Genomic DNA, 18,859 nt, shown 5'->3' with positions numbered 1-18,859 from the left:
TCTCCATCCCTTCTGGGTGACCCTGCCTGACAGGGGGTATCTCCTGAACAGATAGAAGTGCCCTTTGGAAGTTCATTTAAAATACTTTTATTCACAGGAAACATTTTGAATGCCCTCTGAGGTCCAAGTCTTGGGCCTGCTCTGGCCCTGCGGCCATCTACTTGGCCATGTCGATCAGGCTCTGCAGGGAGGTGGGCACCCAGGTCTTTTCCCCCTGGACAAACACCACTCCCCGGTCAATGTAGATCACAATGCGGCCGAAGGTGTAGAGCTGCTTCCCCTCATGCCGCTTCCCGATGACGGGCATAAAGACGATGTTGTGCTCCTCAGCCTTGGTCTGGATCAGGTCCTTGAAGTTCATGGGCACCGAGCTGGCAGCCACACCAATGCCCCTCTGGGCCATGTTTTCAGCTTCCCGCCGCTCCTGCATGGCCTCATACTGGAAGTCCTTCCTCCGCTCTGTGTGGGTGAGGTAGGCGATGTTCTCCCGTGCTCCGGGCTGCATGTAGGCACCTGAGATACACAAGGGCAGGGGGTGAAGTGTTTCTAAGATGTGTGTAAATGGAGACATGATGTGGCCCGAGTCTGGGTGTGCCAGAGGTGCAGTCTCTATAAAACCTACTAGTGACTCACTGAAGGGTGGGCAGCTCTGCCTCAAAGGCACAAAGCACCAAAACAAGATGACCTAGTACCTTTGGGGAAAGTTTAGACAACTGTGGTTGACAGCACATTAAAATCACCCTGAGAATATTTTAATATCTAGCAAACAGGATTAAATAGTCATCATAAAATATCTGAAAAGAATTTACCATTTCAGAGCTGGAAGCTTGACAGACAATTGCTGGTCACTGTGCCATTCCTACCTTGCTTGGTAGAGTTTGCACTCCACCCTGCTAAAGCTTTGAGAACCTTGAAAAACACTGGCCTACACTAGTTACACTGAGCTTTTTACACCCCCCCTCCCTGGGAGGAATTTAAGTGTACTTGGGGAGCCAAAACATGTATATGCAAAGGTAACACAGGACCACAAACGTCAAGTGCTAACTGAGGGGCAGGGTACAGTTCTAGAAGCATGAGGCCTGGGTGGCTAAGGAAGTTTCTAGAGACTGTGAAATGGAGGTAGGACTTAAGTAGAGAGAAGCATGTAAATACGCCTGTCTCATTAAATATAGTATATAGATATATAACCAGGACTTAAAATTGCTTCCATGTAATAGGCTAAATAGAAAAGCCAACTCAGAAAATAATGGATTCGACGGCACTGGATTTTGTTGGAGTCCCAGCTGCCACTGGAGCTGTGTGACCTTGAACAAGCTCTTGGCCTCACTGAGCTTCTCTGTGAAATGGAGTTGGACCATGTGATTGAATTGCAAACGCTATGAATCACCTACTTAGCCTCAGATGTCAGCACACTGTAAAACGGTGTGCTGAAACAGGCTCCCCAGTGGAAAAACACAAGCGTACGTTCATTTACTTATGATCCACGCAGAACGGCTGACCTGAACTACAAAGCTGTGGGAAGAGACCCACACAGGATCAGTGGACTGCCGACTTCGGACACTTAATACAAAAGACACCAGCTTTTAAGTGCTATGTGCAGAGTGTCTTATTAACTCACTTCATCCCCCTTGTAAACTATGAAGTAGGTATCGTTGCTGTTTTACAGGGAGAGAAATGGGGCTAAAGGTTAAAGTCTGGACTGCAACTCAACAGTGTTGGCTGCAACCCCAAGCTGCTGTGCTTAAGCAGCACACAGGACGCCGGCTGAGCAGATGCACGCGTGGCCCTACAAGGCCAAACGGTGCAGTGGGACAAAGGTGGGCATGGAGCTGGGCTGCCGGTTAAATCCAGGTATGAGTCAGCTACATTCAGGGAAAAACGTCCCCCCCGGCATCAGGAGGTCTCGACAGTGGGTGCTAGCTAACCGTGAAACTGAATATGGTGGAGAAGAGTCAGCAGTGTCTGGGGGGCTTCACTGTATCTTAAAACCCCGCTGCCATCTAGTCAATTCCGACTCATAGCGATCCCTGGTGGCGTAGTGGTTAAGAGCTAACACTGCTAACCAAAAGGTTGGCAGTTCAAATCCACCAGGTGCTCCTTGGAGACTCTATGGGGCAGTTCTACTCTGTCCTATAGGATCGCTATGAGTCACTTAAGCTCTGGTTTGAGCAGCCTACAGGTGTCTGGAAACTCTCATTGTGTGTCATTTACATATTCAGAAACACGGAGCCCAGTGCCAACCAAAAAAATAAAATAAAAAAAAAACCAAGCCCATTGCCAATGAGTCAATTCTGACTCACAGCAACCCTACAGGACAGGGTAGAATGGCACCAAAGGGTTTCCAAGGCTGAAATCTTTACGGAAGGAGACTGCCATATCTTTCTCCTGTGGGGCGGCTGGAGGGGTTGGAACCTCCAAACTTTTCAGTCAGCAGCCGAGAGCTTCACCACAGTGCCACCAGGGCTCCTCAACCCAGTGCCAGGACATACACAAATGGGAACCCCCACTCACCAACATTGGAGGACACAGCCCTGTTCATGATATCAAGTGCTTCGTTAAATTTGTCCTTGACAGATGGGTGGGCCAGCACTTGGTCTGAGAACATGGATTTCCAGCCCAGGTACCACTTAGTGATCTCCTCGTAATTGGGGCTGTTACTGAGCCAGGAGCACAGCACCTGCCCCCAAAGACACAAACAAGAAACACTTGCACCCACAGCAACAACAACTGGGAGCAAAATTCCAAAGGGATTGTTTGTTTTCCATCCTGGTCCTACAAGCTGCTGACATTACTTACAGGGACTTACAATTCCCTAAGTCTGGCACTTAAAAGTATGGATTCTGGAGTCAGTTTGGTAGCTCCGTGACCTTGCACATAAACTCTGAGCCTCAGTCTTCATGTCTGTACAATGGGAATACTATAGCCCAGAACCCAGAGGACCATGGTAAGGAGTCAACAAGATAATGCAACTAAATCTTACAACAGCACCTGGCACATGGCAACTGTTCCATCAACAGTGGCCACTTGTTATTAACTCAGCCCTACTCTGAAGCGTATAATTTATTCTCGTTCTGTACTTAACGGTGCTGTCATCTGACGGCTATCCAAGGCCTGAACACCTGCAGTCAGGCCTGGGCAGATAATTCCATGACTCCCCTCCCCCAGGCCCCAGCGCACCTGAAGCCACTTGGGGAAGAAGTGCTTTTCGAGAAGCCCCACGAGGCTGGAGACGGAGATCATCCCCTCCCAGTCGATCACCCAGTAAAAGGCGTCCATGTGCTGCTGGTGGGGGTTGATGACCAGCTCCCCGAGGCACATCCCTGGAACAGAAACCCAGTCTCTGAGGCTCAGCTCTCATCCTGCCCAAGCCACAGATGCAGAAGGAGCACACTGTCACCAGGTGTCAGCCTCTGATCTGCTTTTAATAGTCCATTTTAAGCTCCTGACATAATTCTTAAAAACCAAGTTTTGTTTCTAACCCAGAAATAACTCCTTTCATTTAAAAAAAAAAAAAAACTATATTTGGAATAAAATACCACCAAATTTTGAGAACACCACTGGATAGCCTATTACCAGAAGCCAAAACCGGACCAGTCAGGAAAAAAACCACGCGGCACACTGACTTTGACGTTGGCCCTGGAGACATCTAGTCACTGCTGTGAGTAAACAGCAGTAAGAATTTGCTGGTTCCATTTCTACTCAGCCTCAGTGCACAAAACAGCACCTTTGATATACTGAGAAACATTGTGCCCTAAGCTTTTTCACAAAACTCAAAGGTCACGTTCCCAGAAGCAGAGTCGTCACAGTGGGCCACTGAAACCACAGTACTGAAGCCACTGGACTTGGAACGCATTTCCCCCTTCACTTACCCAGCTTGGGCACGATGTTCTTGACCATGAACGCTTCCCAGGAGCCGGGGGTGAAGACATCCTTCCATGGCTGGAGGATGAGCTTGGCCGAGGAGTCGCTGGGGTGCCACTTCTGCAGAGCGCTGGACAGCTTGCTGCGGATGGGGGAGTAGAGCGGCTCCAGCCGTGCCTGCATGAGGGGGAGCCACGGGTGGATCCACGAGTGGATGGGGACAGTGTCCGTCAGCGGGTTCCAGTTTTCCACCTGTGGCGGGAATGGGGAGAGAGCCTTAACCCTGCCTGCCACAGAACCATGGTGCAGTTAATGACAAGTGCTGTCCTTGGGGAACGGGGCCACACGCTCTTTTGGCCGAGGTCTGCAGTCCTTTGCACATACGTGGAAGACCACTATCCTCTTTTTATGAAGGGAAAAGCTAGGTACAAAGGAGCAGAGAAAGCCGCTTTGTAGGCATTTTACACAACATTTTCCCCAAACAGAGACACTGACCACAAACAAATACACCCATGCAATTGTACTAAATCTCAGAAATGGCACCATTCTAATTTTACTAAATCAAGAAAATGAAGTACCTCTGGAGGGGGGGATTTGGGGAAGAAATGCTGAGAAAAAGGCTTGCGTTAACATTGTAGGGCAATGGCTGCTTCGTTTACAAATGCTCTTAATTCCAGGCATCAGAACAGCCCTCGGAGCATGACCAGAACTGCTGAACAAGTCCTCCTGTGACTGAGGACAACCATTTCCCCAGCTCGCCCCACCTCCTTCTGCAGCTTGGGGAAGATGAGCTGGTCCAAGATGTTGTCTGAGATCCACACGGGGATGATGTGCACCCAGCTGTCCAGGAAGTCCACCATTGGGTCACAGTGCCTTGGTTGCCACTGGGTGACGATATTTCGGACAAACGGCATCCAGACTTCCCATATCAGCCTACGAGAGAAAGGGAGAAAGAAGACTGGTTAATTGTTCTGCATGGTTACAAAGTACACTCACCACCTACCTCTCTAGAGTAAGAAACAGAAAGCGAACTGCATGGAAATCCAACCACAGAAAACCAGAAGGTCAGTCCCCGTATCAGCCAGACCGGAGCCTGCCTCTTCCTTGCTCTCTGGGCCAATCACTCACCTTCTGGGGACTTGGTCTTCTCCTCTAGTGGCCTGGCAGACTGCTCCAGGTGTACATGAGCTCACGGCCCAGCATGAAGACCTCCTGTCTGAGCTGTCCCAGGTATAACACATGCTCCCACCTTAGCCCTCGCAAGGCTCTTCTGGACACAAGGACTATGCCCAGCTGTCCCTCTCACCCTTTGGGTCACAACTTAAATGTCACCTCCTGACACCTCTTCCCCCAGCCCCATCCAGGCAGGTGTGTGCCCTCGTAATTCTCTATCACTGCACCCAGTCTGCACCTTGTGTTTATCTGTTCACATCCTTCTCTGCCTTCCGTGGTGTCCACTTACTGGACAGGGCTGCTGCCCGGCACCTAGCCTTATATGACCCTCAACAGACACTTGACAAGCATTTGTTAAATGAACACACGTGTTAATTTAACCTCCGAGAGCAGTGCCAGCATAGAGCAGAGGGTTAACAGCCAGTTCCTCTTGCCTCCCCGAGCCATTAGCCATCCTTCCCAATCCCCAGGGATGGCACAGACAAGCAGAGCCTGCCCTGCAGTGAGTACCTGTGAAAGGCGTCTGCTGAGAGGTCCTGCCCACCGTGGGACAAGAGCTGGTCATTCTCCAGGAGGCTTTTCCACTTGGAAATGATTTCGGTGCCATATGTGCAGTCCTGAGGACAAAGGCACACAGCTGATGTGGCTGCTGGGTGCGGAAGCCCGCCCTGACCTTGGACCCAGCTCACCAACCAAGGCCTGCCCCAAACAGGAGGCATCATTTTCCCAACGACTCACTTTGAGGGGGTCCCACTCCTTGAAGTACTCCTTCATGAGCGGGTAGACGATGGCCACGGCGAGGTCCACACGGTCGGACATCCTGTACTCCTCGTAGTACTTGTCCTGCAGGGTCTCGAAGATGCGGGCGCACTCGGCCAGGGTAAGGGGGTTGCTGCAGTTGGGCTGCATCCGCCGCTCGCACTCCTCCACCATCTCTAGGACCTTGCTGAGGTTGGAGATGACCCTCTCCTCGTGGTCCAGCACCTCGGACATCTTCTCCAGCTCGTGTGACAGGTTGACCACCATGTCCCGCTCGTACTGTAGCTGCCGGTCACTCTGGATGATCTCTTGTTCCGTGAGGTCGATGAGGAGCTGCAGGTTGTGCTCCAGCTCGGGCAGTGCAAAGCCCGGGGCCTTAGCCTCTTTGCCGGGCAGTGGTAACTGTTGCGACTGTAGTGGCAGCCCGTCGTCAGGGACATTGTGCTTATGGCTGATCTGGCTGTAGCTGTAGTAGACCTTCTGCTCACGGCCTGTCATGTCTATGACCTTGGAGGATGTGGCAGAGGGGATGCATGTTAACACTCGCATTGCTACTCTACCAAACAGATGCCTAAGCTTGGGGAAGGGCATGATGCCAGTGGAAATGTGTAAACCCACACTACTCAGCAGAGCTGGAGCATGGCAGGTTCTCTAAATGGGATCCTTGCAGTACTAGATTAAAGGAGACTCAAGGGACAAAGCAATCAGATGCAATCAGCACTTCTGGGCTGGATCCCATTTGGACAAACGACAAGTAGAAGACTCTTTAGGAAAGCCGAGAGTATCTGAATAGACAGTACTTCTGAAACAGAATTGCCACCACTTTAAATGAATGTGTGATCCGTGACCCACTGGCTCAGGAATCACCAGGCAAAGAATATGAAATGCAGAGTCCTTGGTTCCAATATAGAGCTGTCGCCTCAAAATCTCCCAGTTGCAACCTGGGCATCTTCATTCCTTGTAAGGTTCACTAGATACCTGTGATGCACGCTGACACTTGAGAACAGCCACTGAAGGCTCTCTTTGAGCTCTACAGTCCCCTCAACTGTATATATATGTATGTACGTATCCCATGCACCAATGACAAGAGAAAACTGTCACCATTGTTCTTTGGCTACTGAGGAAAATAATGGGAAACCTAAGACGCTGCAAATAAAAGTGGCTGAAAACTGACTCCATTTAAAAAGAAAGGTATACAACTCATCAGAAATGAAAGGGACTGGTCAGCGGGTGGGAGAGAGACGCTGATGAAGAGTGAGCTAATTATATTAGGTGGGCACTTGAGATTGTGTTGGCAACTCTTGTCTGGAGGGGGGATGGGAGGATAGAGAGAGAGGGAAGCCGGCAAAATTGTCAAGAAAGGAGAGACTGAAAGGGCTGACTCAAGAGGGGGAGAGCAAGTGGGAGTAGGGAGTGAGATGTATGTAAACTTATATGTGACAGACTGATTGGATTTGTAAACGTTCACTTGAAGCTTAATAAAAGATACTAAAAAAAAAAAAAAAAAAAAGAAAGGTATATTCAAGGCTAGTGAAGATGCCCTGAGGACTCTCTCATGCTTGTCAGAGAATGAGAGTACAACCTTCCCGAAAAACAATTTGGTGATAAGGACTCAGAGTCTTGAATACTTTCATATCCTGGTGGTAGGGCTTGTAGGAATCTATCCTCAAGAAATATCCAAGAGACCGAGCTTTATATACAAACTAGCCTGCCAACAACCAAACCAAAACAGAAGGTAAAGGTGTAGCAACAGAGGTCGGATCAAGTATGCAGGACAGCTGCTCCCTGCAATTATGAACTCATTAAAAATGGTGTTCACACTGTGCATCTAGTAACAGGGATGTGCAGAAATCCACTGACTGTGAGCGCCATACAGGCAGGAACACCATTTTGTTTACCACCATCTCCTTGTTCCCTTAAGAGCGCCTGGCACAGAATAGGAACTCAGAACTATTACTGGATGTGGGAGTGCAGTGAGTGGGAACATGCTGATATCAAGTGAGGAAATAAAGTCGAGATCAAAGGCCTAAAGGACCTGAGAAAATGTCCAGTGATTAACTCTAGGGTGTGAGATTACTTTTGTGTCTTCCAAACACCCGCTCCTGGACCAGGTATTCAAGGGCCCCCGTACCTTGACCTGAGAAAGCTCCTTCTGGGGAGTGGTGAGTTTCTTGCTGATCCTGCCCTTGGCCTTCAACTCTTCCACTGTCTTGTAAGAGTACTTGGGCTTCTTTTTGCTTCCACTGGGGTCTTTCCTCCACTGGCTCAGCTCCTTCTGGAACTCCTGATCCGGAGGAATATAGTTAATAGAAATTAAAAAAAGGACCATTTTTTACAGCTGGTGGGGCCACCGAAACCACTAACATTCACTAGCCACTTATCATCTACACCAGGTTCTATGCTAAGCGTTATGCCTTGTTGTTGTTGTTCTTGGGTGCTAGAGTCAATTTTCGAGTTACAGTGACCCCACGCGACAGACAGAACTGCCTGATAGGGTTTTCTAAGCTGTAATCTTTACGGGAACAGATCGCCAGGTCTTTCTCCTGCAGAGCCGTTGGGTGTGTTCAAACGACCAACTTTTCGGTTAGCAGCCAAGCACTTAACCGATGCTGAAACCATGGAATGATATTCCTTGCCCAGCCCCCTTAACAAACAGTGCAGTTGAAGCAGGTGCACCAGACTGGAGGACGAAACAAAATGGTGACGGCAGCATTTACTCAGCATCTACCATGGGAAGGCACTAGCTAGTTTTAAATGTACCCCATGTAAAACCTAGAAATGCAAGATAAAGAATTCTTAAAAATATATACAAAACACTGGTTTGAGTTAAAAAATGAAGGTAAACTGGCAGACCCCAAAGTCTCAAGGCAAAGACATCTTTTACCCTTGGGGTTTGCAAAAATTTCTGCAGAAGGATCTAAAGCAGAGGAGGAAACTGCTAGACTTTAGGATAGTAGAATCCAGCCCATGGAAGTGGTTTTGTGGTGGTGTTTTGCCTTTCTCACAGTGGATTAAAATTTGGAAATTTTTCTCAAAAAAAAAATCTGGGCTTCAGGTTACTTTGGGAAAATCAGAAGATGAGGCAATACTGAGGCCACATTCTCATATGGCAACAATGACCTGAAGCTGAGTGGAGGATACTCCTTTAGACAGGCTATACCCTCGTGTGTCTGCCTCAGTCCCCACCACTCCCTATTGTCTCACACCTGGCTCAGCTTCCTCCCTTGACTTCTACTGCATGCTTGCATTGTTGGCATCTAAGTCTGCAAACCCTAACTCAAACAGTAGTCAATCCCTCATTATCAAATATCTCCTTCCTCTTTAAGAGGAGAAAGTCAGTGACAAGAAAAGAAAGAACATGTGTCTTAACCACATCCAGCTTTCCCTCATAAATGCAAAGGGGAAAGAGACATCTTTGAATCAAGAGAGCTGCTTGCATTCTATCACTGGAGCAAAGTGATACACAGCTGCCAGTAGATGCCTCTCTGCTGCACTTGACATGAAATCCTAGCACCAAAAAAAAGGCCTGTGGTGGGCCCCGCCCTCCTCTGTGAACCACTTCCTTCCCCTTCCCACTCTGTGTGCTACCTTCCTGCCATAATGGCCTCTTTCACAGTCTCTTAACCATTAAGCTCAGAGCTGCCCACTCAGTGTTCCCTGGCCTCTCCTCTCCCCTGTGACTGGCTCTTTCTCTTCTGCCTGGTTTGAATTGTGATATTTCCCTAAGAGGTCTTCCCAGACCACCCCATTTAATTAAAAAAGTAGGTGACCACCCCTCCCCCCACAATCTAATTTCCCATCTTTGTACTTGTCAGCCCTTACTCTATGTCTAGCCACACCGTATTTGCGTGTTTGCTGTCCATCTCTGTCTGCCAGGCTCTAAGCCTGTTAATCGTGGCACATTCAGCCCCCAGCACAGTACCAGACAGGTGGCAGGTGTGCAATAAATATCTGAAGAGTGCTGGAATGAATGAGGAAACCCTGGTGGTGTAGTGGTTAACAGCTACGTCTGCAAACCAAAAGATCGGCAGTTTGAATCCACCAGGCGCTCCTTGGAAACCGTATGGGGCAGTTCTACTCTGTCCTATAGGGTCGCCGTGAGTCGCAATCAACTCAACGGCAACAGGATTGTTTTTTTTTTTTTTTTGGAATGCATGAAGGAATGAATGGATGAACAACCAGCCATCTGAAACGGCAGAGAACACCACCGGCTCCTCTCTGGACATCTGGTTAGTTACCTCTTCAGCTTCCTCTTCGGAGTCAACCACGGGGAAGTCTTGCAGGGACTGAGTGGTGCGCTCCGAGCCGTAAGCCCCCACAGCACCTTTTCCCTTTCTCTGTTTGGCTTCAATAGGGTTGATTATACCTGGTGAAGTTCACCAAAAGAAAAGGAGGGGGGCATCAGATCATAGCATTTCATGCGTCTGAATAAGCCACTCAGTGAAATCACACTTCCTTGCTCTTTAACAAAATAACAGGACTCGTGGAAGAGAACTTTCCTCTGCCCACTGTTCAAGTACCATGTGACTGCAAACTTCTAAACTCCTATGCTATCCCAGCACACATCCTGCTGTCCTTAGGTTACCTGTTTCCTAAATGAGTTCTCATTTCCACCTGGACTCAGTTTTTAGTGGACAGAAGAAACTGGAGTAACTCATTCATGACTGGGAACTCTGCCACGGTAAATTTTACTCTTCACTTGTTTGGAAGGCTCTAATACGGAAAGTACACTAAATCAGGTAGTGTACTGATTCTCATTAAAGTGTTCGTAATAGATATTGCAATTTAACATGAGACTCAATCGATTTTACGTAGTAGTTCGTATTTTCTACTTTGAACTTATGACATGTTTAGGCCCCGGAAAAAAAGGTTGTGTTTTTCTTATAAAAGGGTTTACAAACAAGACCACAAAAATTCAGTGAAGATTACTCCCTACTCCACCACCACCCCTTTCCACTTAAAAAAAAAAAACAAACCATTGCCATCGAGTCAATTCTGACTCATGGCAACCCTGTATGACAGAGTAGAACTGCCCCATAGAGTTTCCAAGAAGTGCCTGGTGGATTCAAACTGCCGACCTTTTGGTTAGCAGCTGTAGCTCTTAACCACTGTGCTACCAGGGTTTCCTCCTTTCCCTTTAGTACTGTTGAAATCTCAAATGAGGACTGTCCCCTTTTCATTCCAGGTCATCATTCCTACACCCAAGTTCATGTATTTTTCATACTGCTGAAGTTTTTAACATACAACCTGGATTTAACTTTAAAAATTATCTAGGGACTGGAATTTGAATTATAGAGACGACTACTAATTATACCCCATTGGTGACTGTGCACAGGAAATAGCTCAAGGAGAAGAAGAAAATTCCTGTAAAAAATCTGACTGCTTTGTCTGAGTGGCGCTGGTAATAGGCAGGTAAGAATGTGAGAGGCACTGTGTCTCATCAGGGATGGAGGTGAGGAGACGGTGCTACAGAGAAAAGATGGAGGAAACCACTGGAGGATGTGCTTGGCAACGTTTAGATTTTATAACTGCTTGCCTCAAGCTATTAAAAAAGCCACATACAAGGTTTTATTGATACTGTGAAGGACAAATAACTGTTTTTGCAAAATTGAAACCTTTTGAGTAGGGACTGAGAACTCTGATGCCTCCACAGAGCCCAGGAAAGTGAATGTAAATGAGTACAGTGGGTTGGGTGGAAGAACGGAGTGGCAGAGAAGGCTGCAAAGAGAAGAACATGTGCCCTGTCCAGTGGGGCTGCTATGATTCAACCAAACCAATTCCCATCAGGCAAAATCTTCAATTTGATGTGAGACTGTCTGATTTTTTAAATATTGGCAACTAAATCAATTATCTTTAAGAAACATTGCACAGGCCGAAAAGAATAAAGCAAGGTAGTTTAAGAGAGCAACTGTCTTCTGTTGGCAGACCATGCCACTGAGTTAAAATACTTTTCAAAGGGAAAAGGCAGGGCAAAAGGAAGCCATTCCTCATTCCCCTCTCCTTTCCTCTGACTTGCACCCTTGCACAGAAGTCCAGGGCGATAGTGCGATACCTTGTGCATTCTTCCCAAGGCCCCTTCCAGGGACATAGCCCATCTTCTGAAGAAGCTTCTGCCCAATCCCTTTTGTGTGTCTTTCCCAGCTGCCAAAGTCCATGAACGACTTGGTTCCTCCAGCAAAACCTTTCTGGCTGGGTTTAAAATTGCCTCCCTGAAAAGAACAAAATTCAAAGTTTAGTTGATAGAAAAAGAAGAGAAGTCTAAGGAAGCTTTGCTCGTGCGAAGATGGCCTGGCAGTCCCAGGGCATTATAAAAAGTGTCACACCACAGGGACCATTCCCAATGCCAACTCTTCAGACAGGGACTGGACTGGGCTATGGGACAGAAAATGATACTGGTGAGGAGTGAGCATCTTGGATCAAGTAAACACATGAGACTATGTGGGCAGCTCCTGTCTGGAGGGGAGATGAGAGGGCACAGGGGGTCAGAAGCTGGTTGAATGGACACGAAAAGAGAGAGAGGAGGGAAGGAGTGTGCTGTCTCATTGTGGGGGAGAGCAACTAGGAGTATATACAGTCCCCAGTGCCGTCGAGTCGATTCCGACTCATAGCGACCCTATAGGAGTATATAGCAAGGTATGTATAAATTTTTGTATGAGAGTCCAACTTGATTTGTAAACTTTCACTTAAAGCACAATAAAAATTAAAAAAAAAAAAAAAAGTGTCACACCGCAAATATCTGTGATGTCCATCAGGTAGGAAAAGAGACTGCATTGCACACCTCAAAGAAACCCACTGCTCCCACCAAGTTCCGGGTGAGCCCCTTCCTTCTAGGGAGACACTAGGGCCACAATGACCTTTGAAGGACATTATGAAGGTCATAATCCTGCAATAAAGACCATACCGTTTTTAACTTCTTTGGTCCGAAGTCCTTAGGAAAGTCATCCTGCTTCACAGGGTTCTCTTCGTCATCAGAATCTGCCAGCTCTGCCTCCTCGGCCGCCCCTTTCTTGAGCCCCGCGCTGATGAAGCTGACCGGTGCAGAGTAATCCCGAGCCCTGTGGCACAGACATAAAGTCCCCCACGGCCTATAAAGACCTCTTCTGTAGCCAACCCTTGCTAGAAAGTTTGCTCATTAGAGAATTTCTTAGACTACACCTCATGGAATCCACTTTAAAAGAGTCCACATTTACTTAATGTATCAGAATACCCAAAGTGCCCAGTTCCCGTAATCCTGGCTTCCTATTCCCTTAACATCTTCCCTGATGTGGTCAATTCAAATCTCAGGCTGAAGACTTAGCAGTGTTAATGCAGGAAAAAAAAAAAAAAACCAAACACGATGTGATAATCCAGTTTTCCTTCTACACTTTTTAAATTAACTTACTTTAAAAAGCATTTGTTTCAGACACTATTCCAAGGACAGAAATCAAACAGGAGAAGAAAGGAATTCTGATAGATAAAAATCATAAAGTCCAGTAAAAGAGTTGATATGAATGGGAAGTACGTGAATGGTTGTATTAAACTCTTAGAAAAAGGCCCATATCCCTTAAATTTATCTAAATACGAAAATGCCTAAGAAACTAGCTCCGTGAGATAAAAAGTACTGATTTTAACCCTAACTGCTCCAAGAATAGCACTTACAATAGGTCACTAACTTCAGTTCCCTTTTGCATAAAGTGAGACTGACATATTTGTATTGTGTGGTTTGAAGAGCAAGGAGAAAAGTCTAGTGAAAAACCCTGGGGATATTGTAAACCAATGCAATCCTTATGAAATGATCAACCTAGTAATAAAACACCCCAAAGCAGCAACAGAAGGGAATTCAAGGAGTTTCTTTCCCAAAAGAGGAAATATAACTGAGTGGTTGGTGAGAAACCCAAACTCTAGAGTCAGACCCAGATTCCAATTCTAGCTCAGCCTTTGCCTAGCCACGTGACCTTTGGCCTCAGTTTCTTCATCTGTAAAAAGGGAATGGTAATAATGGTATCTTTCTCAGAAGGTAAATGAGATGACGCCATGTAATGTACCCAGAACAAGCGAGCAACTAATAAATGCTGGTGGCTATGATTATCTTATGATTACGAAATTCTTGAACCCTGATCTGTTTATTATCCGATTTTGGATTTCCTTGCCGGGTGGGAAGAGGTAGAAATGATCCCTACGCTCCTCCTCCCCAGTCCCCTTTGTGAAAATGGCACAAGCTCAGTTGGACAGGGTTCACGGGCCACAGATGGGGCAGGGCAAGATGAATCCAAATCAGTTCCACGCTCCTGTCAAGTGAGCTGTGGTCCCTCACGCATGGTCTCACGCTGTGTTCAGGAAGGGAGGGGAGACTTTGAGCCTGACTCCTCCATCTCCCTGCCCCCATCCTAGCCTGGGCCTCCCCCACCTCTGCAGAGCACTGCCATGGCCTCCTTCCGGAGCTCCCACTTCCACTGTAGCTCCATGCCTATTCTGCACATCAGCAAAAGAGCCTTCTTCAGACTGCACCACACTTCACTCTCTCTACCACCACCTCCAGGCCCCTAAGGACTTGACCTCCGGCCTCCCCTCCCATATGCTCCCCCTCCCTCTCTCCACTCCAGCCTGCAAAACCTTTTCTTTTCCTTGTGGATACCCTGCTGCCTCCAATCTAAGGCCTTTGCATCCTCCTGCCTCTCCTTCTACTCCAGTTACCTTCTAGTTCCATATCAGCTCAAGGGTCACTTCTCCAGAATGACCTTCCCTGACCTCCCTGAACAGGTCAAACACCCTGCTCTCCTTCAGGTCTGAAATCACAGTAACAGACTTCCAGTGTTTGTGTGAAGGGTTGATTAATGCCTGTCTCCATCCACTAGATGGATCTGTAGCCCGGGCCTGACATACAGTAACTGCTCTATAAACACTGACTGAATGACTCAATCAGCAAGAGCGGCATTCTCGCCTGAAGAGGAAAATGGACCTCCCTAGCTGATGTCACATACCTAAAGGACTCCAAGAGGCCACAAGGTCTACCCAGCGCCCTCCATCCATCTCTCCTTCCCTAAAGCAGGAAGAGCCAGCCCCACGCAGGCCAGTACCGTTTGCCTCCAAAGCTGGGTCGCTCCTCATCTGAATCTCGCTCTGCCCACACCCCGTAGGTGGCCTCTTCCTTGGTCTGCCAGTGGCGCTGCCGGTTGGGGTTGAACTCATTCTGGAGATCCCAGTCGGTGATCTCAAAGTTCTCATGCTCATCCTCGTCCTCATCCATGTGGCCTTCCCCGTCCCGGTACAAGTGGGACAGCGACATGGCCCGTCACTAAAGGAAGGGACAAAAAGGGCAGAGTCTGTGAAAAGTCCTGGAGGCAGCAATGGAAGGCTTCCTGTGAGTCCCTGCTCCTTGCTGCCTTCAGAACTTCTATGAAACTCAAAGTCTGTTAAAATCATTGTTACTGTTCAATAAAGTGGACAGTTAAAGACATATTTCAGGAAACAATCAGTACTACAACAGGTGAAACAAAAGATTAATGTCAACCATCTGTGATTCTTAAAAAATATGCATTTCTCTGTCCTAGTCAATGCTGTAAGACTTCACCCACATATATACAAAAGCCACACAAAAACAACTAAGTAAATACGTTCTTCTATATATTATTGCCTCAGAAATTGGGTGAATATCTTCCCAAACCCCCGATTTTATTACTATTTTCAATTATTGAAATAGTTGTATCTGGACTCTTGGCATGGGCTCAGGAGAGTGACTTTTTCTTTATTGGTGGGGTGGGGGATGTACTTTCTGAAATAAATTACTTGAAGAGACAGACTCTTAGAGTTATCTCTCTCTATTTTCTTTCCCAAAAATGAACCTTTTCTGATGAGTTGGAAGGCAGCCGTAATTAAGAACACTACCTTAACAGTCAGGCATATGTGGATTGGAATAGAGACTCTACCTCTTGGTGGCCGGGTGATGGGACTTGGTTGTCTCTTTCTGAAACTGGGATTAGCTACTGTACCAACCTTAGAGAATATAAGGTGGTATTCAATGAGATGGAGCTTAAAAAAATCTCTTAAAACAAAAAACCAAGTCAGTTGTCGTACATGACTCCAACTCATGACAACCCCATGTGTATCAGAGTAGAATTATGCTCCATAGGGGTTTTCAAGGGCTGATTTTTCAAAGTTGATTGCCAGGCCTTTCTTCTGAGGCACCTCTGGGTGGACTTGAACCACCAACCTTATGGTTAGCAGCCAAGTGCCTAACTATATGCACCACCCAGGGACACCAAAACCACTCAACTCATAATAAATGCTCAAAGAATAGCTGCTGCTGTAGTCATCACCCTGGTTAAGTTTATCATTGCTACTATTATTGGATTAGAGAATGAACCTAGGAAGGTGATTATGAAATCAATCAGGTGCTAAAATCACAGCCAGGGTTCAAATCTCAACTCCAACGAATACTCAGTGTGTGGGTGTTAAATGCACACGAAGTGTCAAGCATGGTGCACTGCATAGCAATACATTCGATAAGTGACAGGGACTGTGATTCTTCTCCACCAGTTGCTGACTACTTCCACAAGCAGTGTGTCAACCTCTGCTCAGCTCTGTCAGAAAGTTCCCCCCTTCTTCTTCTACTCACTGCTGCGGGTGCAGCTGGTCCCAACCTCATCCAGGAGTGCATAGGCGGTAAATGTTCTTGGAAGAGACTGGGAGTCCCAGATACATGGGAGTAAATTATACCGTTGGCTTCTGGGGCACAACCACGGTACTAATCAGAGTAGCTACGAGTTGTAGCGCCCTCAGTAGGTATTAAGTACCTGCTGGGCACTTCAGGTCGGCTACATAACGTAAGCACCAGGACACTTATACGAGGCAGATACTACTAAAGTTTCCACGCTTCAAATAACAAAAATGAGACGGGGGAGCGAAACAACACGCCCTAGGTTCCACGGCTAACAGAGCTCGAACTAGAGCCTGGCCTTCTCTCCACCCTGCTGTCCACGCTACGCGGAGGTGGCCCAGGTTCTTGACTCGGCCCTGGCCCTGGCCTCAACTCCCGCGTAACATCGAGCGGCCCGGTCCCTCTACGGGCCTCGGCAACGCCGTCTGCGAGATGGGATCCTACACCGGTGAGGCCAAGACTGCCTTTCCCTCGCCCCACTCCCCGTGGCGCAGCTCTTTCTCAGCCCGTTTCCACTCCCCGACGTAGCTCACCTCTCCGATGTCCCGCGAACCAAACACGGGCGTCTGTTCTACACCATCAACGCGCCACTCCGGCGGCCGGGACCCGGAAGCACTTAGTCAGGCGCGCCGGAAATGACGCCTGCGGCACTCACGGCTTGCGGGCTCCCATGGCAACAGTGGAAAGCCAGAACGTCTTGGGGTTCTAAAGCGGTGGGGCAGAGATACTAGAAAGGTAACCGGGATTTGTGGGTCCCCGAGCGGCCGCTTTGCCGTCATGTCCAGCTCCTTGTTGTGCCTGCCTCGTACGGCGACGCCCACCTACGATGACCCATGTGGACATCGCCGAGCCACCTCAGCCTAAGCAGCCCCAGATTCTGAATCTGTAAAATGGGGATATAGGACTAGCCCATAGGATAGTTGTGAGCATTAGTGTGAGACAGTAGGGAGCCCGGTACACGGCCCTCAAATGGGAGTAATGAAGGCCGCAACTGTGTCTCCTGTATCTTTAGGTCTTCAGTATAAGCACCATCGTGGGCGCAGAATCGTTGCCTTATAAAGGAGTTTGAGGGCGTACAGGAATAAATGAGCCAACTTTAGAGTTCCCAAGTGTTCTCTCCGGGAAATCGTTCCGTTCTTTTCCTTTCAAACAGGTTGATAAATAATTTATTCATTCACATATCTAATATAAATGTACAATGGGTCTAGCTAGGTGTGGGGTGCTGCTAAATGCTGCTTCCTAGAGGTGGGACGTGGGACAAGTTGCTTCACCTCTCTTCACCTCAATTCCACCATCTGTAAAATGGGGATAATGAAGGTGCTGATCTAAAATGATTATTCTCAGGACAAAAATGGACTAATTATTGCATGTAAAGCTCTTAGCACAGTTCCTGGTATAGTGAAAAGACAGTTGCTTACCAGTGGATTCTGGCGCATGCCAACCTCAAGTGTGTCGGAGTAGAACTGTGCTCCATAGGGTTTGCAATGGCTGATTTTTTGGAAGTAGATCGTCAGGTCATTCTTCCGAGGTGCCTCTAGGTGGACTTCAATCTCTGACCTTTTGGATAGCAGCCAAGCTTTAACCATTTGCACCACCCAGGGACTCCCTGGCATAGCAAGAGCTTAGTAAATAGCTGTGGCTATTTGCATTTAGAAGTCACAATCTCACACCCCTTTAACCCTCAAAGATAACATGGTTTTTTCAGGGTGTCTGGGCTAAAGTGACCAACCTCGGGAAAATGAGAAAAGGTGACCAGAAATCTGGATTCAGGCCCCTGAGTGATACCAGTCCTGGTCTCCTGTCACTGCCCAGAAAAAGCATTACTCTGGGACTTAGTGACATCCAGGCCGGTGCCTAGATTACCAGCGAGGTACTCAGACACGTGGCCTTCCCAGAGGGGGTTGCCAAGCAACAAGGTTCCTTGGCAGCAGCTTGACAGGGTCCTCTGACAGTAATTGGTCCATCCCTCTCCTTTTCACAGATGAGGCCATGGAGCCTGTTTTGAATTAAATTACGCCCTTCCCCCAAATATGTGTTGGAATCCTAACCCCTATACCTGTGGAAATAATCCTATTTGGAAATATGGTTTTCTTTGTTACTTAGCTCATACCCGAGTGGGGTGGGTTCTGTATCTAATTACTTCTGATTTATAAAAAGAACAAATTAGACACAGAGATACGGCAGGGGGAGTGGGGGCACTCTTTTAGCCTCCCAAATTGTGAGAAGATAAATTTCCATTCTTCAAAGCTACCCACTTCTGGTATTTGTGTTATAGCAGCACTAAGAAACTTAGAGGTCCTGGTACAGGGGACATGCCAAGGGCCACACAGTGAGTTTAAAGACAGAACCAGGCCTGGAACCCAGAAGTTCAGACTTCCAGGCCAGTGTTCTTCCTGGCATACCCTGCATACGGCCACACACCATGTGGGT

The 18,859-nt window shown here is 47.6% G+C and overlaps 1 protein-coding gene across 1 annotated transcript; it reads right to left on the bottom strand.

The window, feature by feature from the left end:
- Nucleotides 1–71: 71 nt before the first annotated feature.
- Nucleotides 72–17,040, bottom strand: TFIP11 (tuftelin interacting protein 11). Its single transcript, XM_049865964.1, has 13 exons — nt 16,963–17,040; nt 14,850–15,067; nt 12,695–12,848; nt 11,846–12,002; nt 10,032–10,159; nt 7,925–8,077; nt 5,773–6,300; nt 5,545–5,651; nt 4,626–4,794; nt 3,870–4,113; nt 3,178–3,320; nt 2,512–2,677; nt 72–513 (listed from the first exon to the last, which is right to left on the bottom strand). Exons 2-13 carry the CDS (start codon nt 15,056–15,058, stop codon nt 158–160), a joined length of 2,514 nt encoding a protein of 837 aa, XP_049721921.1. The 5' UTR covers nt 15,059–15,067; nt 16,963–17,040; the 3' UTR covers nt 72–157.
- Nucleotides 17,041–18,859: the final 1,819 nt, after the last annotated feature.

The sequence above is a fragment of the Elephas maximus genome, chromosome 22, assembly GCF_024166365.1.
Source record: "Elephas maximus indicus isolate mEleMax1 chromosome 22, mEleMax1 primary haplotype, whole genome shotgun sequence".
NCBI classification, from domain to species: domain Eukaryota; kingdom Metazoa; phylum Chordata; class Mammalia; order Proboscidea; family Elephantidae; genus Elephas; species Elephas maximus.
The sequence above is the reverse complement of the archived record's forward strand: the minus strand, read 5'-3'. Positions and strand labels throughout refer to the sequence as shown.

Coding starts and splice junctions, on each gene's coding strand:
- TFIP11 (XM_049865964.1), bottom strand. CDS start 15,058: ATGTCGCTGTCCCACTTGTACCGGGACGGGGAAGGCCACATGGATGAG. Junction 12,849..14,849: donor CCCAGCTTTGGAGGCAAACG/GTACTGGCCTGC, acceptor TCTGTGCCACAG/GGCTCGGGATTACTCTGCAC. Junction 3,321..3,869: donor GAACATCGTGCCCAAGCTGG/GTAAGTGAAGGG, acceptor TTTCTGTTCCAG/GGATGTGCCTCGGGGAGCTG.